Source organism: Equus quagga, chromosome 20, assembly GCF_021613505.1.
Source record: "Equus quagga isolate Etosha38 chromosome 20, UCLA_HA_Equagga_1.0, whole genome shotgun sequence".
NCBI classification, from domain to species: Eukaryota; Metazoa; Chordata; class Mammalia; order Perissodactyla; family Equidae; genus Equus; species Equus quagga.
The window spans coordinates 17,350,633-17,369,561 of NC_060286.1; the positions used below are offsets into that span (position 1 = coordinate 17,350,633).

At 41.2% G+C, this 18,929-nt stretch overlaps 1 protein-coding gene across 1 annotated transcript in view; it reads right to left on the minus strand.

Annotated features, from left to right (window-relative positions):
- Positions 1-18,929, minus strand: part of DPF3 (double PHD fingers 3) — a 243,247-nt gene that overhangs the window by 126,246 nt on the left and 98,072 nt on the right. The window contains exon 3 of the mRNA XM_046647021.1: positions 927-1,034. Within this exon, the coding sequence (XP_046502977.1) occupies positions 927-1,034 (108 nt within the window). The remainder of the gene's footprint in view (positions 1-926; positions 1,035-18,929) is intronic.

The window sequence follows — 18,929 nt, forward strand, 5'->3', positions numbered from 1 at the left end:
TGAAATCGGGGTGAACGCAAAATATTGAAGCAGGCTTAACCATGAACCCGGAGTGAAAGCATCCTGAACAGCTGTAAGTAGAGACTTTGCAGAGAAAACGCAGCCAAAGGGGTCAGCGTGGAAAGGCAGGAATGAGGTCGGGTCTGCACTCCTTTGACGACAGTGGGAGGGAGCATGTCAGCTCTGCATTCGCTCCAATTGACAGCAATGTTGCCACCACCCTGAGTCACATCCCAGCCCCAGCGCCCCCCAAAAACAGAGGTTCCCTTAAAGCTAAGGACCCAGGGCCTTGCTGCAACCCAGACACAGGTCTGAAGGTGGCCAGCTACTCAGAAGTATAGTAACACATCAGTAGTCAAGAAAACCAAGCAATTCTTTCTGCATGGCCACAAAGCAATTAGCATCACCTAGCAGCAAATTCTCACCCCAAATTCTTCCATTTCCATATCCAAGATGGCTTCTATCTTAAGTGACTGGCCCTTTTCGTGTAAGACGCTCCAGAAGTTCATTCACAGTAAGGGGTGAGGGCACACGGTGCGCTCTTCTTAGAAACATACAACCTGGGACAAGCTTTCTTTACTTGAAGCCACAGGAAGGTATCTCCCGACCCAAAAGATCTGTGGCTCCTCCAGCTCTGTTGGGAAAGTAATTCATCCTGAGCCTGCTTGCTTTACTCCTCTGGGGTGGCAAGAGGAGACAAAAAGAAGGGGAAGACACAAGACACCCAGAGGGGAGAGAATCTCAGGGGGATGCATGGACATGTTGACACGTGAGAGCAGGCCCACCTCTGAGCACCACTGGGCTCGTTCACTCTCCTGGAAAACTCAGCCCTTCGGAAAAAGGAGCAAAGCATGTTTGTCCCGGGCGAGCCCAGCACTCCCCACCTCTCCCATCACGGGCCCAGCCAAGCTCCAGAGGGCACTGACCAGGTTTTATTTCCAGCAGCCGCAGCTTTGGATCCTCAGGCGGGTGCAATCGTCTCTTCTTACGCCAGCAGCGGGCAGGATATGTGTACAGCTGGCCCGGGGCGAGGCCTGTGGACAGAGACAGGCAAAGGTTAAAGTCTCTAGACTGGAAGGGACCTAGGAAGCCACCCTGCCTAACCCTCTCACTTGCAACGAGAGGAAACTGAAGGCCAGAGAGGTGAAGTGACTTGTCAAGGTCACACAGCTAATAGACAGTAGAACCGAGGCAGAATCTAGGTCATCTGACCCCACGACCCTAAGTGCTCCACCATGCTGTCTCAGCAAGCCCATGCCAAAAAGAGCCATCACCGTTACCAAAACCACTTCTGCTCTTCTGGCCTGGGGAGGACAGAGGTACCTTCAGACCACAAGAGGGACCTTTCCAGTTCAACCTCGCCATAGTGTTTCCAAGGCAGTGGATCTCCAGCTACTGCCCATGTCCAGGTCTAGCAGGTTCCCTTCAAGGTGGGACAGCAGAGTCAGTCTGCCTACCTGTGGACAGCCTGGATTGGGAAACATTTTAAGGAAACAGGTTCCAGGAGCCAGATTTCCTACCAACTGGCTTCTTCTACCCACTGTTAGCAGCTGGCAGCTCACTGAAGCTGAAGGGAGCGCTGGGCAACCTCCATCAGAACGTAAGCCTGCTCTGGTGACCCGGCTCCAGGCCTGCATAGCCCACCTACCTGCGCATCCTGTCCACCTGCCTGAGCCTTACAGAAATAAATGGGCAGGAGTCCAGGGGCTAGGCTTCTGTACCACACTGTCTCCCAGCAAGAGTCTCCATATAGATTTGGCCTTTGACACCAAAGCTCCACATCAGCACCTTGAGGAGCCTTCTTGCTCATCAGACAACACTCTTGTGGCTCCTATGGCACAGAGTATGGCAGCCAGAGGCCTTGGAGGAATGTGGACTCCCCACACTAGCCCATGGTCCATAGCTAGAGAAAAGGGCAGAGGTGGAGGCAGAGGCGAGAGGACGAGCGCTTATGACTGGTTGGGTGATTTGCAGACAAAAACACCTGCCTGCTGTACCCCACAATCAACCAGCAAGCCAACCAACCCACCCCTGCTCGAGTGAAAACCTGGCGAGGACAGGGACCTTGTCTTCTTCCCCTCAGAATCCCCAGAACCAGAAATGCGTCTGTCACACAGAATCAAATGGAACATTCGCTGAATGAATGAATGAATGAATATGTTCCAGCTTCACTTCAACTGAAGTCACAACTCAGTCTTCTGCGGATAAACATGGCACGTGACAAATGTTAGACACAGGTAGTCTCCCGTGAGAGGGGCCCTTCCTAGACGAAGGACCACGGGGTTCAGAAACCATCAGGACCCTGTTCCCTCCCATCTGCTGTCTTCCATTTCAGGGCCTTTAAAAGTTAGGGGGAGAACTGGTTTCATTTTTGCCCTTTTCAGAGAAAATCTACAAAAGTTTCATCACTATCTATCCATTCGTTCATTTTTCATTTGTACTAATCTTCTCTAGCGATTTATTGGTTTGGGTCCAAAGCAGAGGCAATTATTCCAGCATTAAAGGAACCAAAATTTTCTAATTCTTTTTATGTGCTAAGTTTCGTTTTTATTCACACAGCTGCTCCCACAGGTTGCAAGGGTATGAACAAGGTGGAGGTTTTAACCCTTCCCCTTTCGATTCTTAGAAACTATTAAGGGTGATGGAGCCTACAGGCTAGAGAAAAATCTCTGCTATTATGAGCTAAGGGCTCATCGTGTCCAAGAGTCATCCTAATAGTTGATTTTGTGGATAACTTCATGGGCTTCTGCACAGTAGGAGGGTCCTGAAGCTCGGAGATCCCTGGGTTCTGAGGACCACAGTCGTGGCTGATTTATAGAAAACCAAATAAATAGAAAAGAAGTAAGATTGCTCTCCCTGCCATGCGAGCCCCAGTCTTGACCTCTCTTTGAGCGAAGGTACCTCCAGGAATAGTTCAAGGCTTCTGGTGTGGTTCACTTTAGGACTGTGTCATATCTGACCCATAATCCCTGAATGGGTACACTGAGTCTGGGTCCCTTCCAGATGTTTGGCCACCTCTGGGGCTGGAATTCCCCAGGATCTCATAAAAGGCCAAGTACAAGGGCTGACCTGCTGCTCCATGTCCCAGAAGTGGTCTTGCCTAACCCCCGCTCATCTTGGGTTACTGATTCTTAATCCAGGCTGAAGCCAAAAATCACCTGGGGAACACCGATGCCCCAAATCCATGCCAGACCTGCCCAGTCGGAAGGTAGGTGCATGAGGGAATTGAGCAGCTATTTTTTTAAGAACTTTATAGATTGTTGCAGTGTCTGACAGAGAATCTCTGGATGTCTAAGCATCTTCTAGTTACTGCCTGGATGGTCCTCTGATCTACCAAGACTGGTTTAATGGCTTTTTCTATAAGCTCCCAAGATTCCCTCAATTTCCCCAAAGTGTTGTCATTAATGCCTGCTTATTGCACTGTCTCCCCTACTCATTTTATAAGATCTAGGATGGCAGGAATCACGTTCATCTCAAGTATCCCTGATGCTTAGCACAGTGCTTGGCAGGCACATTGAGATACACTTATCAATGCAGGGAGTGAATGACTTTTGGCCCTGCTGTTCCGGGCTCCAGGAGACTCATCCACCTGCATCCAAACTATCCAAGAAGAACCCCAAAATGTGGGCTCAGACTGCACCCATAACCCACCCCAGCATGGCAGTTTCTGTGCCTTTGTCATCTTCTTGCCCCACAGGCTGCTTCATGGTATTTCCAGCCTCACCAAAAGCAGGTGAGTGTGAAGGAACTGGTCCAGGAATTCTGAAAAGGTCCAAGTACAAGAGGCCAAAGTTGTCCGCTCTTGCCCAAGTCCTATGCCCTCCCCGAGACTGTGGTCACTGCACTTGTTGGTCAGCAGCACCAAGGTAGCCCTGGGCCGATCAGCTAGTAGCTGTAGGCCTGCTGTCCTGGGAGAATCAATTTTAGTAAGTAGTCTGAAGAGGGGACTGATGGACCGGAGAAGTTCCACGGAGCGGAGGAAGGACACACGAGATTCACACCAACATTTCTGTCACCTTGGAAATATCACACCTTTCAGAGTCTGTCTCCTTCACCTGTGAGATAAGGGTGTTAAAAATACCTACCTTACAGGGGCTGTCGTGGGGATTAGCTTATATTCTTTATAACCATGAAGCCTTGTACGAATGTCAGTTATTAATTACTGTGAGTTAGCTGACTTAGGCGAGTCTGGATTCTCTGCCCACACGGTGTGACAAGGCCCCCACCCCACATGTCCATGCTGCTCTTTGCTCCCTTAGCCACAAGAATGGAAACAGGCCTCCCTTTGATGTCTGCTTTGACTCCACCTCGTCTCAACAAGCAAACGGCCCCAAGGACACTCTCAGACTCTCAGGGCTCCCGCCCCTGCTTCCTCGCCCTCCTCCCTAGGCTGACAGGCACCAGGGTGCCTTTATAGGGCCAACGCAGTGAGCCCTGGAGTTCCACTTATAGAGGGATGAGCAGAGCCCCGTGAGAGTTATGTTGTTTATCTCATTAGAACAGGAGGTACATAACTCAAAGCCCGTGTGTGTGGTAGATGGAGGAGGGAGGGCAAGGAGGGAGGAGGTGGAGGGAATCAGAGCTTCAGCTGGCGAAATTAAGCTGAAGGAGTGAGCCTGGGGCCGGGGGGTATGGAGGAGAGGGAGAGGGAGGCGAGAGACAAGAGGTGGGACCAGTCCTCCCTGGGAACCAAGGTCGCAGCTACCCCTCCATCACATAACCCACCAAGCAAACTGCTTTTCTGTTACTCTGAGCTGCATCTCCAGTTACAATACACCCTCATGTGCAAGCACAGGCATCACACACACACACATCCACACGGGAACTGACATGCTGATTGGGAGGAGGACTGACTTCATAGAAAAATTCAGCAGGATGGGCTTGATGTCTGTATGGTCAGCAAACTCCAGACAAATCACTTGTTACCAGCATTGCCCAAGTTCGGCAGGTGGACCCTGAGTGGTATGAGCATCTTTGACAGACATGGCATGAGCTATTAAGAATTCAGAAGATGAAATGGGATAGAAAAGAGAAGGAAGGATGACATGGGATAGGAACAGGGTTTGAAAAGAAGAAAAGAACTAGAGGAACTTCCTCTTCCCCCAACCAGAGAGGAGCAGTGGCAGCTGAAGTCCACCCGGGGAAGGGCTCTCCCTGCAGCATCTCAGAGAGGTGCCATTGAATCCTCCCTGCAATGGAAAACTCATTACTTCATAAGACAGACTTCCCCACTGTTGGCCAATCCTTATAGTGCTAAAGAGTTTCATCCTATCCTTATTTTGAATCAAAATCTACCCCCCTGTAACTTATGCTAATGTGTCCACCTTCTGTCCCAAGAGTGGACAGGTATCTTCTGCATCCCAACCATCCATCCCATCCATCAGGTTTGAAGTAGAGCCAACTGAGAGGCCAAGGAACTAGAGGGAAATGGGAGTTGGGAGGAAAGAGGCAGTGACTACACCTTGAACCAGGGGTTCTTCACTAGGACTGGACATCAGCAGCTCTGGAAAAGGGCAGATCTATGGGCTCTAGCCCAATCCTACTGAACCAGAAATACAGTCATGCACTGGTCAACAACGAACCACATATATGACAGTGGTCCCATAAGATTAGTACCATGTAGTCTAGGTGTGTAGAGGCTATTCCATCTAGGATTGTGTAAGTACACTCTGTGATGTTCACATAACAATGAAATCGCCTAACAACACATTTCTCAGAACGTATCTCCTCGTTAAGCAAAGCATGACTGTATCAGAGATTCACCAAGGTAGTTATAGTTTGAAAAACTCCCACATAAGGAACTTTGCACTAGATTAAACCTCACTCATATTTATACCCCCAGGGTCTAGCACATAATAGGTGCTCCGTTAATGTCTGTGGTTGAAAATGCCAATTTGGACGAACTGTACAGAGCTGGAGGAATGAGTAATAAGCCACGAGGTAGGGCTTGAGGAGTGGGGAAGGTGTATTTCACAAGCACTTATACCCATGTCATTTCCTGGCACTCTGTCCTCCCCTCTTCTCTTGGCTTATTTAAGAGCTGACCTGACTTCATGGACCACTTTCTTCAGTGAAGCCTTCCTGAACCATCCCAGATCACAGTGCCTTTTCTCTTCCCTGAAAGTCTGGAGTCCTGGCTACATAGCACCATAGCCCAGCACGCAGTGTGGCTCTCTATCTGGCTCAAGAACCAGCCCCTTCCTGCCTCCCCTCCCATTCTTCCCCACGAGCTTCTCTCTAAGAATCAATTCCAGTGCCCTATGTGCTAAGACTGCACTGGTAAGGTAGACCTCAGATCCAGAATGCTGCCTGCCTCTTCTGGCCCAGGGGTTCCCAAGCTCTCACTGGTCCCATCACACTCAAAAGCTGACCCAGTAACAATAGCTAACATTTACTGGGCTCTTACTCCATCCTAGGCTAGCACCTCACACTCACTGTTATCTCATCATGACTACAACCCTATGAGACATTTAAAGGACAAGGACAGTGAGGCTAATGGTGATTAAGTAATGGCGCAGGGTCATACAGTCCATAAGGGTAGTCTAGTCCACAGCCCACACTCAAAACCTCTCCACTATCCTATCTAACCCCCCACTGAGCCAGCCCATTGCTGGTCCACACACAGCAGGCTTGAAACCCAGGATATTACCCTTGAGAAAGCAGCTCCTCACACCAAAGGTATTAGGAAAAGAGCCCCAGACCACCCACTCACTCCCCATCAAGACAATTGTTGTGGAATTTATTTTTCCTTTCCTATCACATCACCAACTAAAATTGCTCATGGAGAAATGCATCCTGGTAATATAAAAGCATTATAGTAAGGCATATAAAATGTATGGAAAATCAGATGAACCATGAGGACATACTTTCTAAATTCGTGAGAAGTTTTTTTAAGAATAATAGGGTTACAATGTGAGAAGGTACCTTAGAAGTTATTGGGTCTGACTCTTATCTGATACAAGAATCACCTCTCCAAAATCTCTGACAAGAGCCTCTACCCCAGCTTCTATTTCAATAATCCTAGTCTTCATCCTTCTACGAAGTTGTCTACTGTGCTGTTGAAATATGCTGCTGTTAGAAAGATGCCTACCAATCTCACCCACCACTGGTGAGAATGCAAAATTGCACAACCCTATGAAGGAGAATTTCACATTCTAGCAAAGCTGCATATGTATTTGAACTTTGACCCAGCAATTCCATCTTCTAGGAATCTATATCACAGATTCACATGAAAAAATACAAAAATACATATTCATTGTAGCATTTTTAATACTGGACAAAGACTGGAAACAATCCAAAGTCCATCTACAGGAACCTGGTTGAATAAACAATAGTATATCCACACAATGGACTATTATGAAGCTGCTGAGAGAGAGAGAAAAAGAATGACAGAGAGAGAGAGAGAGAGAGAGAGAGAAGTATACACTGCAATGGCATATATTGTTAAGCGAAAAAAGCAAGGTGGAGAATAGTGTGCATAACATACTACCATTTATCTAACAAATGGGGATACACACATATATATACATACATAAATACATATGTTGTTTGTTTACATAGGTTTTTTTCTAAGTGGAAAGATAAACAAGAAACTAAAAAAAAAAAAACTCACTTACAGAGAGAACCAAAACAAAATAATAACAACATGAAAAAGAAGAGGAAGTTGCCTGTAGAAAGAGAAAAGGAACAGGATACGAGGGGAAGAGATAGAGTTGGACTCTCTCTGAATACACCATGCTTTATAGATTTGACTTTAGAACTGTGTAAATATTTTATATGATTATAAAGTAAAATTAAATTAAAATAAAAAGGAAACATCACGGGGCCGACCCGGGGGTGCAGTGGTTAAGTTTGCACATTCTGCTTCAGCAGCCCAGGGTTTGCCGGTTCAGCTCCCAGGTGCGGACCTACAAACCGCTGATCAAGCCACACTGTGGCAGGAGGCATCACACCAATAAAGTAGAGGAAGATGGGCATAGATATTAGCTCAAGGCCAGCCTTCCTCAGCAAAAAGAGGAGGATTGGCAGCAGATGTTAGCTCAGAGTTAATATTCCTCAAAAAGAAAAAGAAAAAAAGGAAACATCTAAGGTGAAGTATCAAGGACCAGATTTTACCCTCCCACTTGAAACCTGAAGAGAAGAAAACAAATGAAACAAAAATTTTCAAGACAGTGGACATCAGGCATTGAAGGACAGTGATAGTGATCCTTGAGACACAGGAAACAAAGACAATGGGCCCTTAATTGCCCCAGCTCATTGCCCTGAGAGTTTCCAGGTTATAGCAAAGGAAGGAGGAGCACAGGTGGAGCCCAGCAGTTGCACAGGAAAGAACTGTGGAGATCCACAGACAGTCATTTTCATGTATTCAGCTCAGTACTGATCAGTGCATACTTGTGAAGAAACTACTCAACGTTGAGGAAAGAACTACCTGGTAAAAATAGAGGTAACAGTGCCTGGTGTGCACAAGGGGCAGAGAATAGTCTGTTCACACCAGCAAGCGGGGAAAACCCACAATTCATGGAGTACTGGGTAGGGTACAGAGAAGGGTCTTGCCTCAGTAAGGGAGAATAATTAGCCTTAGACTAAGCACTGCTCCAGTTCCACTTAACAAATCTTAAAAGCAATACAAGAAAAGATAAGTTTCCAAGTAAATTGAATGTCCCAAAACAAAGCTCCAGAATAGTTATGGGAATAAATATACACAGCACCTTGGAAGGTAAAATTCACAATGCCTAGCATCCAATTCAAAATTACAAGGCATGTAAAGAAGCTGAAAAATATGACCTATTATGAGGGGAAAAAAATCAGTCAGTTGAAACTAACCCAGAACTAACAATGATGTTAGAATTAGCAGCAAGAACATTAAAATACTTACTATTTGCAATCTATATGTTCAAAAGTTAAGTAAAAACAGGATCTTTGTAAGGACTCAAACCTAACTTCTAGAAATGAAAACCATAATGTGTGAAATAAAAAACATATTGGGTAGGATTAATGTCAGGTTAGACCTTGCAGAAGAAAAGATTAGTACACTTGAAAACACAGCAATTCAGCAAAAAGAGGAGGACTGGCAGTAGTTAGCCCAGAGCTAATCTTCCTCAAAAAAAAAAAAACACAGCAATAGAAACTATCCAGGGCCGGCCCCATGGCTGAGTGGTTAAGTTCGTGTGCTCTGCTGCAGGTGGCCCAGTGTTTCATCGGTTTGAATCCTGGGCACAGACATGGCATCTCTCATCAAGTCACACCGAGGTGGCGTCCCACATGCCACAACTAGAAGGACCCACAACTAAGAATATACAACTATGTACCAGCGGGCTATGGGGAGAAAAAGGAAAAAAAAAAATCTTTAAAAGAGAAACTATCCAAAATGAAACCCATGGGGAAAAGAAAATTTTTTTTTAAAAAGAACAGCATAGTGAGCTGCGGGATGACTTCAAACAGCCTCATATATGTATATTTGGAGTCCCCAAAAGGGAGAGGGGGAAGAAAAAAATATTTGTAGGAATAATAGCTGGAAATTTTTCTAACTTGATGAAAACTATAAACTTGCACATCCAAGAAGCTCAACAAAACTAAGCACAAGAAATATGAAGAAAACTATAACAAGGCACATCATAATCAAAATTGCTCAATAACAATGATAAATAGAAAATATTAAAAGCCAGAGAAAGGAGCCATATTATACATAAAGGAACAAAGATAAGGATGATTTCTCATTAGAAACAATGTAAGAAAGAAAATCAGTGGTTCAACATCACTACAGTACTAAAAGAAAAAAAACTTGCTGGGGCTGGCCTGGTGGCACAGCAGTTAATTTCACATGTTCTGCTTCTCGGTGGCCCAGGGTTCACCAGTTCAGATCCCAGGTGCGAACATGGCACCGCTTGGCGAAAGCCATGCTGTGGCAGGCATCCCACCTATAAAGTAGAGGAAGATGGGCACAGATGTTAGCTCAGGGCCAGGCTTCCTTAGCAAAAAGAGGAGGACTGGCAGTAGTTAGCTCAGGGCTAATCTTCCTCAAAAAAAAAAAAAAAACAAAGAAGAATAAAAAAAAACTTGTTAATCTAGATCCTATACCCAGAAAAAATATCATTAAAAAACTAAGGCAAACTGAAGATATTTTCAGACACACAAAAGTTGAAGACTTAATCAGCAGCAGATCCACACCACAAGAAATGTTAAAGGAAGTCTTTTAGACGGAAGGAAAGAGATGCTAGATCTAAATATGGGTCTACACAAAGAAATGGAAAACATGAGAAATGGTTTAGTACATGAGTAATTGTATAGGATGTTTTTCTTATTTAAAACTCTTTAAAAGATGATTGACTAAACAAAAATAATGAAAAACGTGGTATGAGGTTTATGCCATATGTAAAAATAAAACGTATGACAACAATTGCACAAAGGTCAATAGAGGAAGAATAAAAGTATACTTGCATTTGTTTCCTATTGCTGCTGTAACAAACGGACACAAACTGAGAGGCTTAAAACAACATGAATTGGTTATCTTACAGTTCTAAAAGTCAGAAGTCCAAAATCAGTCTTACTGAGCTAAAGGTGTCAGCAGGGTTGCATCCCTTCTGGAGATCGGCAGAATCTATTTCCCTGCCTTTTCTGGCTTCCAGAAGCCACTGCATTCTTTGGCTTGTGGCCCCATCCTCCCCTGCATCACTTCAACCTCTTTTTCTGCTGTCACATCTCCCGCTCTGACTCTGCCTCCCTCTTATAAAGACCCTATGATTACATTGGGCCCATCTGGATGATCTAAGATAGTCTCCCCCATCTCAAGGTCTTTAACTGAATCCCATCAGCAAAGTCCCTTTTGTCATGTAAAGTAGCATAGTCAGAGGTTTCCAAGATTAAGATGTGGACATCTTTGGGGTAGTAGGGCATTATTCTGTTTACCACAATACTATCGTAAAGTTCTTATACTATTCATGAAGTAATATAATATCACTTAAAGGTAAACTGTAATTAGTTAAAGACGCATACTATAAACACTAAGCAATTATTAAAATAACGAAACAAAGAGTTACAATTAATAAGCCAACAAAGGAGATAAGATAAAATCATAAAAAATTCAATTAATCCAAAAAAGGGAAGAAAAATGAAGGAAAGGGAACAAACAGATGGATAAATAGGAAACAAATAACAAAATGATGAATTTAAACCTAACTATAACAACAATCATATTAAACATAAGTGGTCTAAATACCCCAATTTAAAAAGCACAGATTGTCAGATTACATTTAAAAAGCAAGATGCAACTATAGGCTGTCTACAAAAAGAAAAAAATATTTTAACATAAAGACCTCAATAGGTTAAAAGTAAAAGGATGGAAAAAAGATACACCATGTTGACACTAATCAAAAGAAAGCTGGAATGGCTATGTTACTATCAGAGAAAGTAGATTTCAGAATAAAGAATATTACTAGAAATAAAGAAGGTCATTACACAATGATAAAGGGATCAGTTTTTCAAGAGGACATAACAATCCTAAATGTTTATGTACCTAATAACAGAGCTTCAACATATATGAAGCAAAAATTAATGGAATTGTAAGAAGAAATAGACAAACTCAAAGATATAGTCAGAAATTTCAATACTCTCTCTTGATAATTCATAGAACACATAGAAAAGTCAGTAAGGATGTAGAATATTTCAGTAACAATATCAACCAATTTGATTTAATTGATATTTATAGAACATTCCAACCAACAACAGGAAAATACACATTCTTTTCCAGACCAAAGAGAACATTTATCCAAGATGTTCTGGGGTCATAACACAAGTCTCAGTAAGTTTAAAAGGATTCAAGTCAAACAAAGTATTCTCTAACCATACGGAATTAAATTAGAAATAAATAACAGGCATATCTTTGGAAAATCCCCCCAAATTTCTGGAAGCTAAATAGCACACTTCTAAAAAACCCATGGGTAAAGAAGAAATCAAAAGGGAAATTGGAAAATATTTTGAATTGAATGGAAATGAAAACACAATATCAAACTCTGTGAAATGAGGCTAAAGCAGTATTTATATTTAGTGAGAAATTATATTTTAAAATGCCTATAGCAAAAAAGAAGAAAGATCTCAAAGCAATGACTTCAGTTTCTACATTAAGAAATAAGAAACAGGAAAGCAAACTAAATCAAAAGTAAATAGAAGGGAAAAAAATGAAGATCAGAGCAGAAACTATAAGACAGAAAACAGAAAAAAACAATTTAAAAAAATCTAATATACCATAAGTTATTTCTTTGAGAAGATCAATGAAATTGATAAACCTCTAGTCAGAGTCATCAAGTAAAAATGAAAATTCAAATTATGAATATAAAGAATAAGAGAGGATATATCACCACAGATTCTATAATATTAAAAGGATAACACAGCAATAGTATGGGCAACTTTGTGCAACTAATTTTGACAACTTCGAGGAAATGGAAGAATTCCATGTACATCACAAACTCCCACCGTTCACTTGAGATGAAATAGATAATCTGATAGCCCCACATCTATTAAAGAAATTAAATTTCTAGTTAAAAACATTCCCACAGGACCGGCTCCGTGGCTGAGTGGTTAAGTTCGCGCGCTCTGCTGTGGCGGCCCAGGGTTTGGATCCTGAGCATGGACGTGGCACCGCTCGTCAGGCCATGTTGAGGTGGCGTCCCACATCCCACAACTAGAAGGACCTGCAACTAAGATATACAACTGTGTACAGGATGAGTTTGGGGAGATAAAGCAGGAAAAAAAAAAAAAAAAAAGATTGGCAACAGTTGTTAGCCTAGGTGCCAATCTTTATAAAAAACAAAAACAAACAAAAGAAAAACATTCCCACAAAGAAATTGCCAGGCCCAGGTGGATTCACTGATAAGTGCTCAAAACATTTAAGGAAGAAATATAAATTCTATGTAAACTCTTCTAGGAAACTGAAAAGGAAGGAATACTTCCCAATTCATCATATGAAGCATCACCCTGATACCCAAACCAGATAGACAGAAGAGAGCTGTAGACCAATGTCTCTCATAAACATAGATGTAAAAACTCTAATAAAATGTTTGCAAAGTGAACCTGATGATTTTTTAAAAGAGTAATACATCATGACAAAGTAGGGTTTATCCTAGGAATGTAATGTTAGTTTAGCATTCAAAAATCAATCAATGTAGGGCCAGCCTGGTGGTGTAGTGGTTAAGTTCATGTGCTCTGCTTCAGCAGCCCATGGTTCTCAGGTTAGGACCCCAGGTGCAGACCTACACACTGCTCATCCAGCCATGCTGTGGCGGTGACCCACATACAAAATAAAGGAGGACTGTCACAGATGTTAGCTCAGCAACAGACTTCCTCAAGCAAAAAGAGGAAGATTGACAACAGATGTTGGCTCAGGGCCAATCTTCCTCACACACACACACACACACACACAAACTGTCAGTGTAACTCATCACATTAACAAACCACAAAAGAAAAATCACACAATCATCTCAATAGACTTAGAAAAGTCACTTGACAAAATGCAACACCCATTCCTGATTTAAAACTCTCAAACTAGAAATAGGAGCATCCTCAATCTGACAAAGAACAACTACAAAAAACCTACAGCTAACATCATACTTAATAATGAAAGAATGAACACTTTCACCTTAAGATCAGAAACAATACAGGATATCCACTCTCACTATTTTTACTTACTATTGTACTGAACATCCCAGCCAGTGCAATAGACAAGTAAAGAAATAAAATTGATCCGTATTGAAAGGTTTTCTTAATTCACTAACAACGTAATCAACTATGTAGAAATTTCTATGGAATCTATAGAAAGCTACTAGAACTAATAAAGGAGTACAGCAAGGTTTCAGGATACAAGATAAATATACAAAACTAGTTGCATTTCTGTATACTCACAAAGAAAAATCAGAAATTTAAATATTTAAAAATTCATTTACAATAGTATCAAAAATTTTAAGTACTTAGAGATAAATTTGACAAAAAATGTGAAAGACTCGTACACTGAAAACTAAAAATTATTGATAAGAATAATTAAAGACACTAATAAATGGGGAGATATGTTATATTTGTGGGTTGGAAGACAATATTGAGAACTATCAATTTTCCCCAAATTGATCTGTAGATTCCACACAATCCCAATCACTATCTCAGCAGATTTTTATAGAAATTGACAAACTGACTGTAAAATTAATATGGAAGTGCAAAGGACCTAGAATAGCCAAAATAACTGAGAAGAGGAAGGACAAATTTGGAGAGCCAACATTATTTGATTTCAAGATACATAATAAAACTATAATAATCACGACAGTGAGATATTAGTGTAAAGATAGACACATAAATCAATGAAACAGAATTGAGAGTCCAGAAAGAGACCCACATACATGTGGACATCTAAGTTTTGACAAAGGTACAAAGGCAATTCAGTACAGAAAGGCTAGTCTTTTCGACAAATTATACTAGAACAATTAGATATTTATCTGCAAAAAATTAAACTTTAATCCATACCTTGCACCATATTAAAAGATTAGTTCAAAATGGATCATAGACCTAAATATAAGATCTATAATTATAAAACTTTTAGGGAAAAAAAATAAGAGAAAACCTTAACCTGGGCTAAGCAACAGTTTCTTAGATACAACAACAAAATCACAATTCATAAAATGACAAATTGATAAATTAGACAATCAAAATTTTAAATGTCTGTTGTTTGAGGGATACTGTTAAGATAATGAAAATGCAAGTCACAGACTGGGAGAAAATATTTGCAAAGCATATATCAGATAAAGGTCTTGTACCTAGAATTTATAAAGAACTATCAAAACTTAATAATAAAAAAAGAAGCAACCCAATTTTAAAATGAACAAAACATTTGAACACCTTACCAAAGGAACATACATGGATGGCAAATAAGCACATACAAACCTGCTCAACATCGTGTGTGTGTGTGTGTGTGTGTGTGTGAGGAAGATTGGCCCTGAGCTAACATCTTTTGCCAATCTTCCTTTTTTGCTTGAGGAAGATTGTCCCTGACCTAACATCTGTGCCAATCTTCCTCTATTTTTTGTATGTGGGATGCTGCCACAGCATGGCTTGATGAGCGATGTGTAGGTCCACGCCTGGGATCCAAACCCGCAAACCCTAGGCCACTGAAGCAGAGCGTGTGAACTTAACCACTATGCCACCAAGCTGGCCCCTCAACATCATTATCAATTAGGGAAATGTAAATTAAAACCACAAGATACCACTATGTAACTATCAGAATGGATAAAACTTTAAAAACTGACCACATCAAGTGTTGGTGAGAATATGGAGAAACTGAAACTCTTGTATATTGCTGGAGTGAATGCAAAATTTCAATGTCCATACAAAGACTAGTTAGTACACAATGTTCATAGCAGCTATATCTATAATAGCCAACAACTGGAAACAAATCCAAATGTCCTTTAACACATGAATGGATAAACAAACTGTGATATGGCCATACAATGGCATACTACACAGCATAAAAAGGAATGAATTATTTATGCATGCTAGAACATGCATGATCTCAAAATAATTATGTAGAGTAAAAGAAGTCAGACCCCCCACCCACCCCCAACTGCCACCAAAGAAAAGAGAACATATCACATGATTCTAATACAGAAAGCAAATCAGTGGTTGCCTGTGGGGAGGGAGCGATGAAAGACAAAGGCAGGGGGAAGGGCAGGAGGGAGGGATTACAAGGGACATAAGGACATTTATGGGCATCATGGATATGTTCATTATTTTGATTCTGGTGATGGTATATACGAGTCAAAACTTAAACTGTACGTGTTAAATATGTGCACTTTATTGTATGTTGATCATACTTCAATAAAGCTGCTAATTTTTTTTTTAATGAGAAAGCAAACCAGGGACTTCTGCTTCTGGAAAGATGGAGTAGATATATTCTCCAATATTCCTCCCTCTAAGAACAACTAAAACTCCCAGACATTGCTTACACAACAAAAATAAGATACTGAAAGGTAAAGAGAACAAGGCAGACCAGCTAGGAACTTTCGGACCCAAGGTACAACAAGGTGGTAAGTTCCCTGGGTATTCATTTTTTGCCTTATATATCCCAAACTGGGTTCTGGGGAAGCTGATAACCCAGAAACACCAACAAATGTAAGCTAAAAAAAGCTCCAAGAAAATCCTGCAATCTCCAGCCAAAGACCAGGAAAAGGGCAGCCTAGCAGCGCACTCTCAATGTTCTTGCTGGATTGGCATCAGAGAAGGCTGCATGAGAAGCTGACATCCCATGGTGTCAGTGGAGGCCACCTGGGGACTAATGATGAGGCATCCTTCCTTCTCCCAGCTAGGGTGGTATTGGTGGAGACTTAGGGGGCGGCTGACCTCCCACCCCAACCCAGAAATAAAGAGGTGCTCCCCACTGCCAGGGTGTCAACAGAGGCTGAGTGGGGAACCTGGACCTCCACACCCATCTGACAGTAACGAGGGGCACACCCCTCCTCCCCACAGTATCAAAGGAGGTCTGTGAAAACAGAAGGTTTAAATAACATGTAGAGTATCATAACGTTATGACCAAAATGTCCAGGATTCAATCAAAGTCATTCATACAAAGAACAAGGAAAATCTCAACTTGAATGAGAAAAGACAATGGATACTAACACAGAAATGACACAAATGTTACAATTATCTGACAAGGATTTTAAAGTAGCCATCATAAAAATCTTTCAACAAACAACTATGAACACTTGAAACAAACAAATAAATATGAAGTCTCAGTAAAGAAATATAAGCTATAAAGAAGAACCACATAGAAATTTTTGAACTGAAGTGCACATATGCACACACACACACTCGCGCAAAACCTCAATGGATGGGCTCAACAGCAGAATGCAGAGTACAGAAGAAAGAAGTAGTGAACTTGAAGACAGAATAATAGAAATCACCCAATCTGAGCAACAGAGAGAAAAGAGACTAAAAAAAATGAACAGAGCCTGGGGGAACTGTGGGACTATAAGAAAAGATCTAATATTTGTGTCAGCAGAATCCCAGAAGGAGAGGGGAAAGAGAGCAGGAGTTCAAAATGTATTCCAAAAAATAGCTGAAATTTTCCCAAATTTGGCAAAAGACATAAACCTACAGATTCAAGATGAGTGAATTCCAAAAAGAATAAACTCAAAGAAATCCACATCAAGACATATCAAAATCAATATTTTGAAAACTGAAGACAAAGAAAAAATCTTGAAAGCAGTGAGAGAGAAATGACACCTCACTTATGAAAGGAAACAATTTAAATGACAGTATATTTCTCATCACAAACCCTGGAGGCCAAAAGGAAGTGGCAAAACATTTTTCAAGTGCTAAAATAAAAGGACTGTCAACCCAGAATTTTATATCCAGCAAAAATATCCTTCAGGAATGAGGGAAAAATCAAGGCATTCTCAGATGAAGGGACACTAAGAGACGATGTGACCAGTAGACCTACTTTAAAAGAATGGCTAAAGAAAGTGCTTAATCAGAAAGGAATTATAAAAGAAGGAACCTTGGAACATCAGGAGGGAAGAAAGAACAACGAGAAAGTAAGGAAATACAATACAGAATTCTCAAGTTTTTTAAATTATGTTTGATGGTTGAAAGCAAAATTATAATAGTGTCTGATGTGGTTTTCAATGTAGAGGAAGTGTTTAAGACATTATATTATAAATGGGGAGGGAAAAAGGATTTAAACGATGAAAGGGAGAAGTACATGCAATTATAAAGGTGTAGTATGAGGAAGATCTTTGTGGTATCTTGATTCAGTGGTGGTTCCACAAATCTACACGTGATAAAATGGGACAGAACTACGCACACACATTTTACCAATGTCAATTTTCTGTTTTTGATATTGTATTATAGTCACATCAGATGTATCTATTGGGGGAAATTGGGTGAAAGGTATAGGGAATCTCTCTGTAATGTTTGCAATTTCCTGTAGATCTGTAATTATTTCAAAATTAAAAGTTAACTAAAAAAGACAAAGAAATTATATGAAATTCAAAAAGGAAAGAAAAAGCAATACCTAATAAGTGAAAGCGAAATGAAACAAATAAATCCAAGTATGTTAACTGAGTTAGCAGCACAACCAAACAGAGGAACTATTTCAAGTGACCATAACAGACAGTGATTTGATGCTACATCCTTAATAGGAAATACTCTAAGGACAAAAAGAATTGCAAAAAAAGAAAAAAGTCTTAAGCCATTTTCAGCCATCTTATTGTTGGTAGTCTCATTTTATTCTGAACTGTTGTGTAGGTATTGTGGGATATAGTAAATAAGTAAACATTTTAGCGTCATTAAGAGCCAGGATTTTTTTGGTTTGGGAGAAAAGAGATACAAATTAAGATTGTTGGGGGCTGGCCCCGTGGCCGAGCGGTTAAGTTCCCACACTCCACTTCGGCAGCCTGGGGTTCACAGGTTTGGATTCTGGGCACAGACACACACACTGCTCATCAAGACATGCTGTGGTGGCATCCCACATAGAAGAAATGGAATGACTTACACCTAGGATATACAACGATATACTGGGGCTTCGGGAAGGAAAAAAAAGAAAGAGGAAGATTGGCAACAGATGCTAGCTCAGGGCCAATCTTCCTCACCAAAAAGCGTACCCAAAAAAAGTGCTCTACTGATGGACGTTTAAAAAAGAAAAAAAAGAATTAAGATTAAGTAAAAACTATGTAAAACTGAACTGAATGGGAAATATCAGTCTAATTTCATAATGTATTTTTTCTTAAAAAGAAAAAAAAAAAGGAATCATATTTCTTAGCTCTGCTCCCTGAAACGTCCTAGAAACAATGACCAACCCAGAAGCAATGAGCGCCACGAGATTGTGGTCTCTAAACGACACTTCCCACAAAAATAAAACAAGGTGTCTTAAAGAAACAGCCGATTCCAGGTCTGGGGCA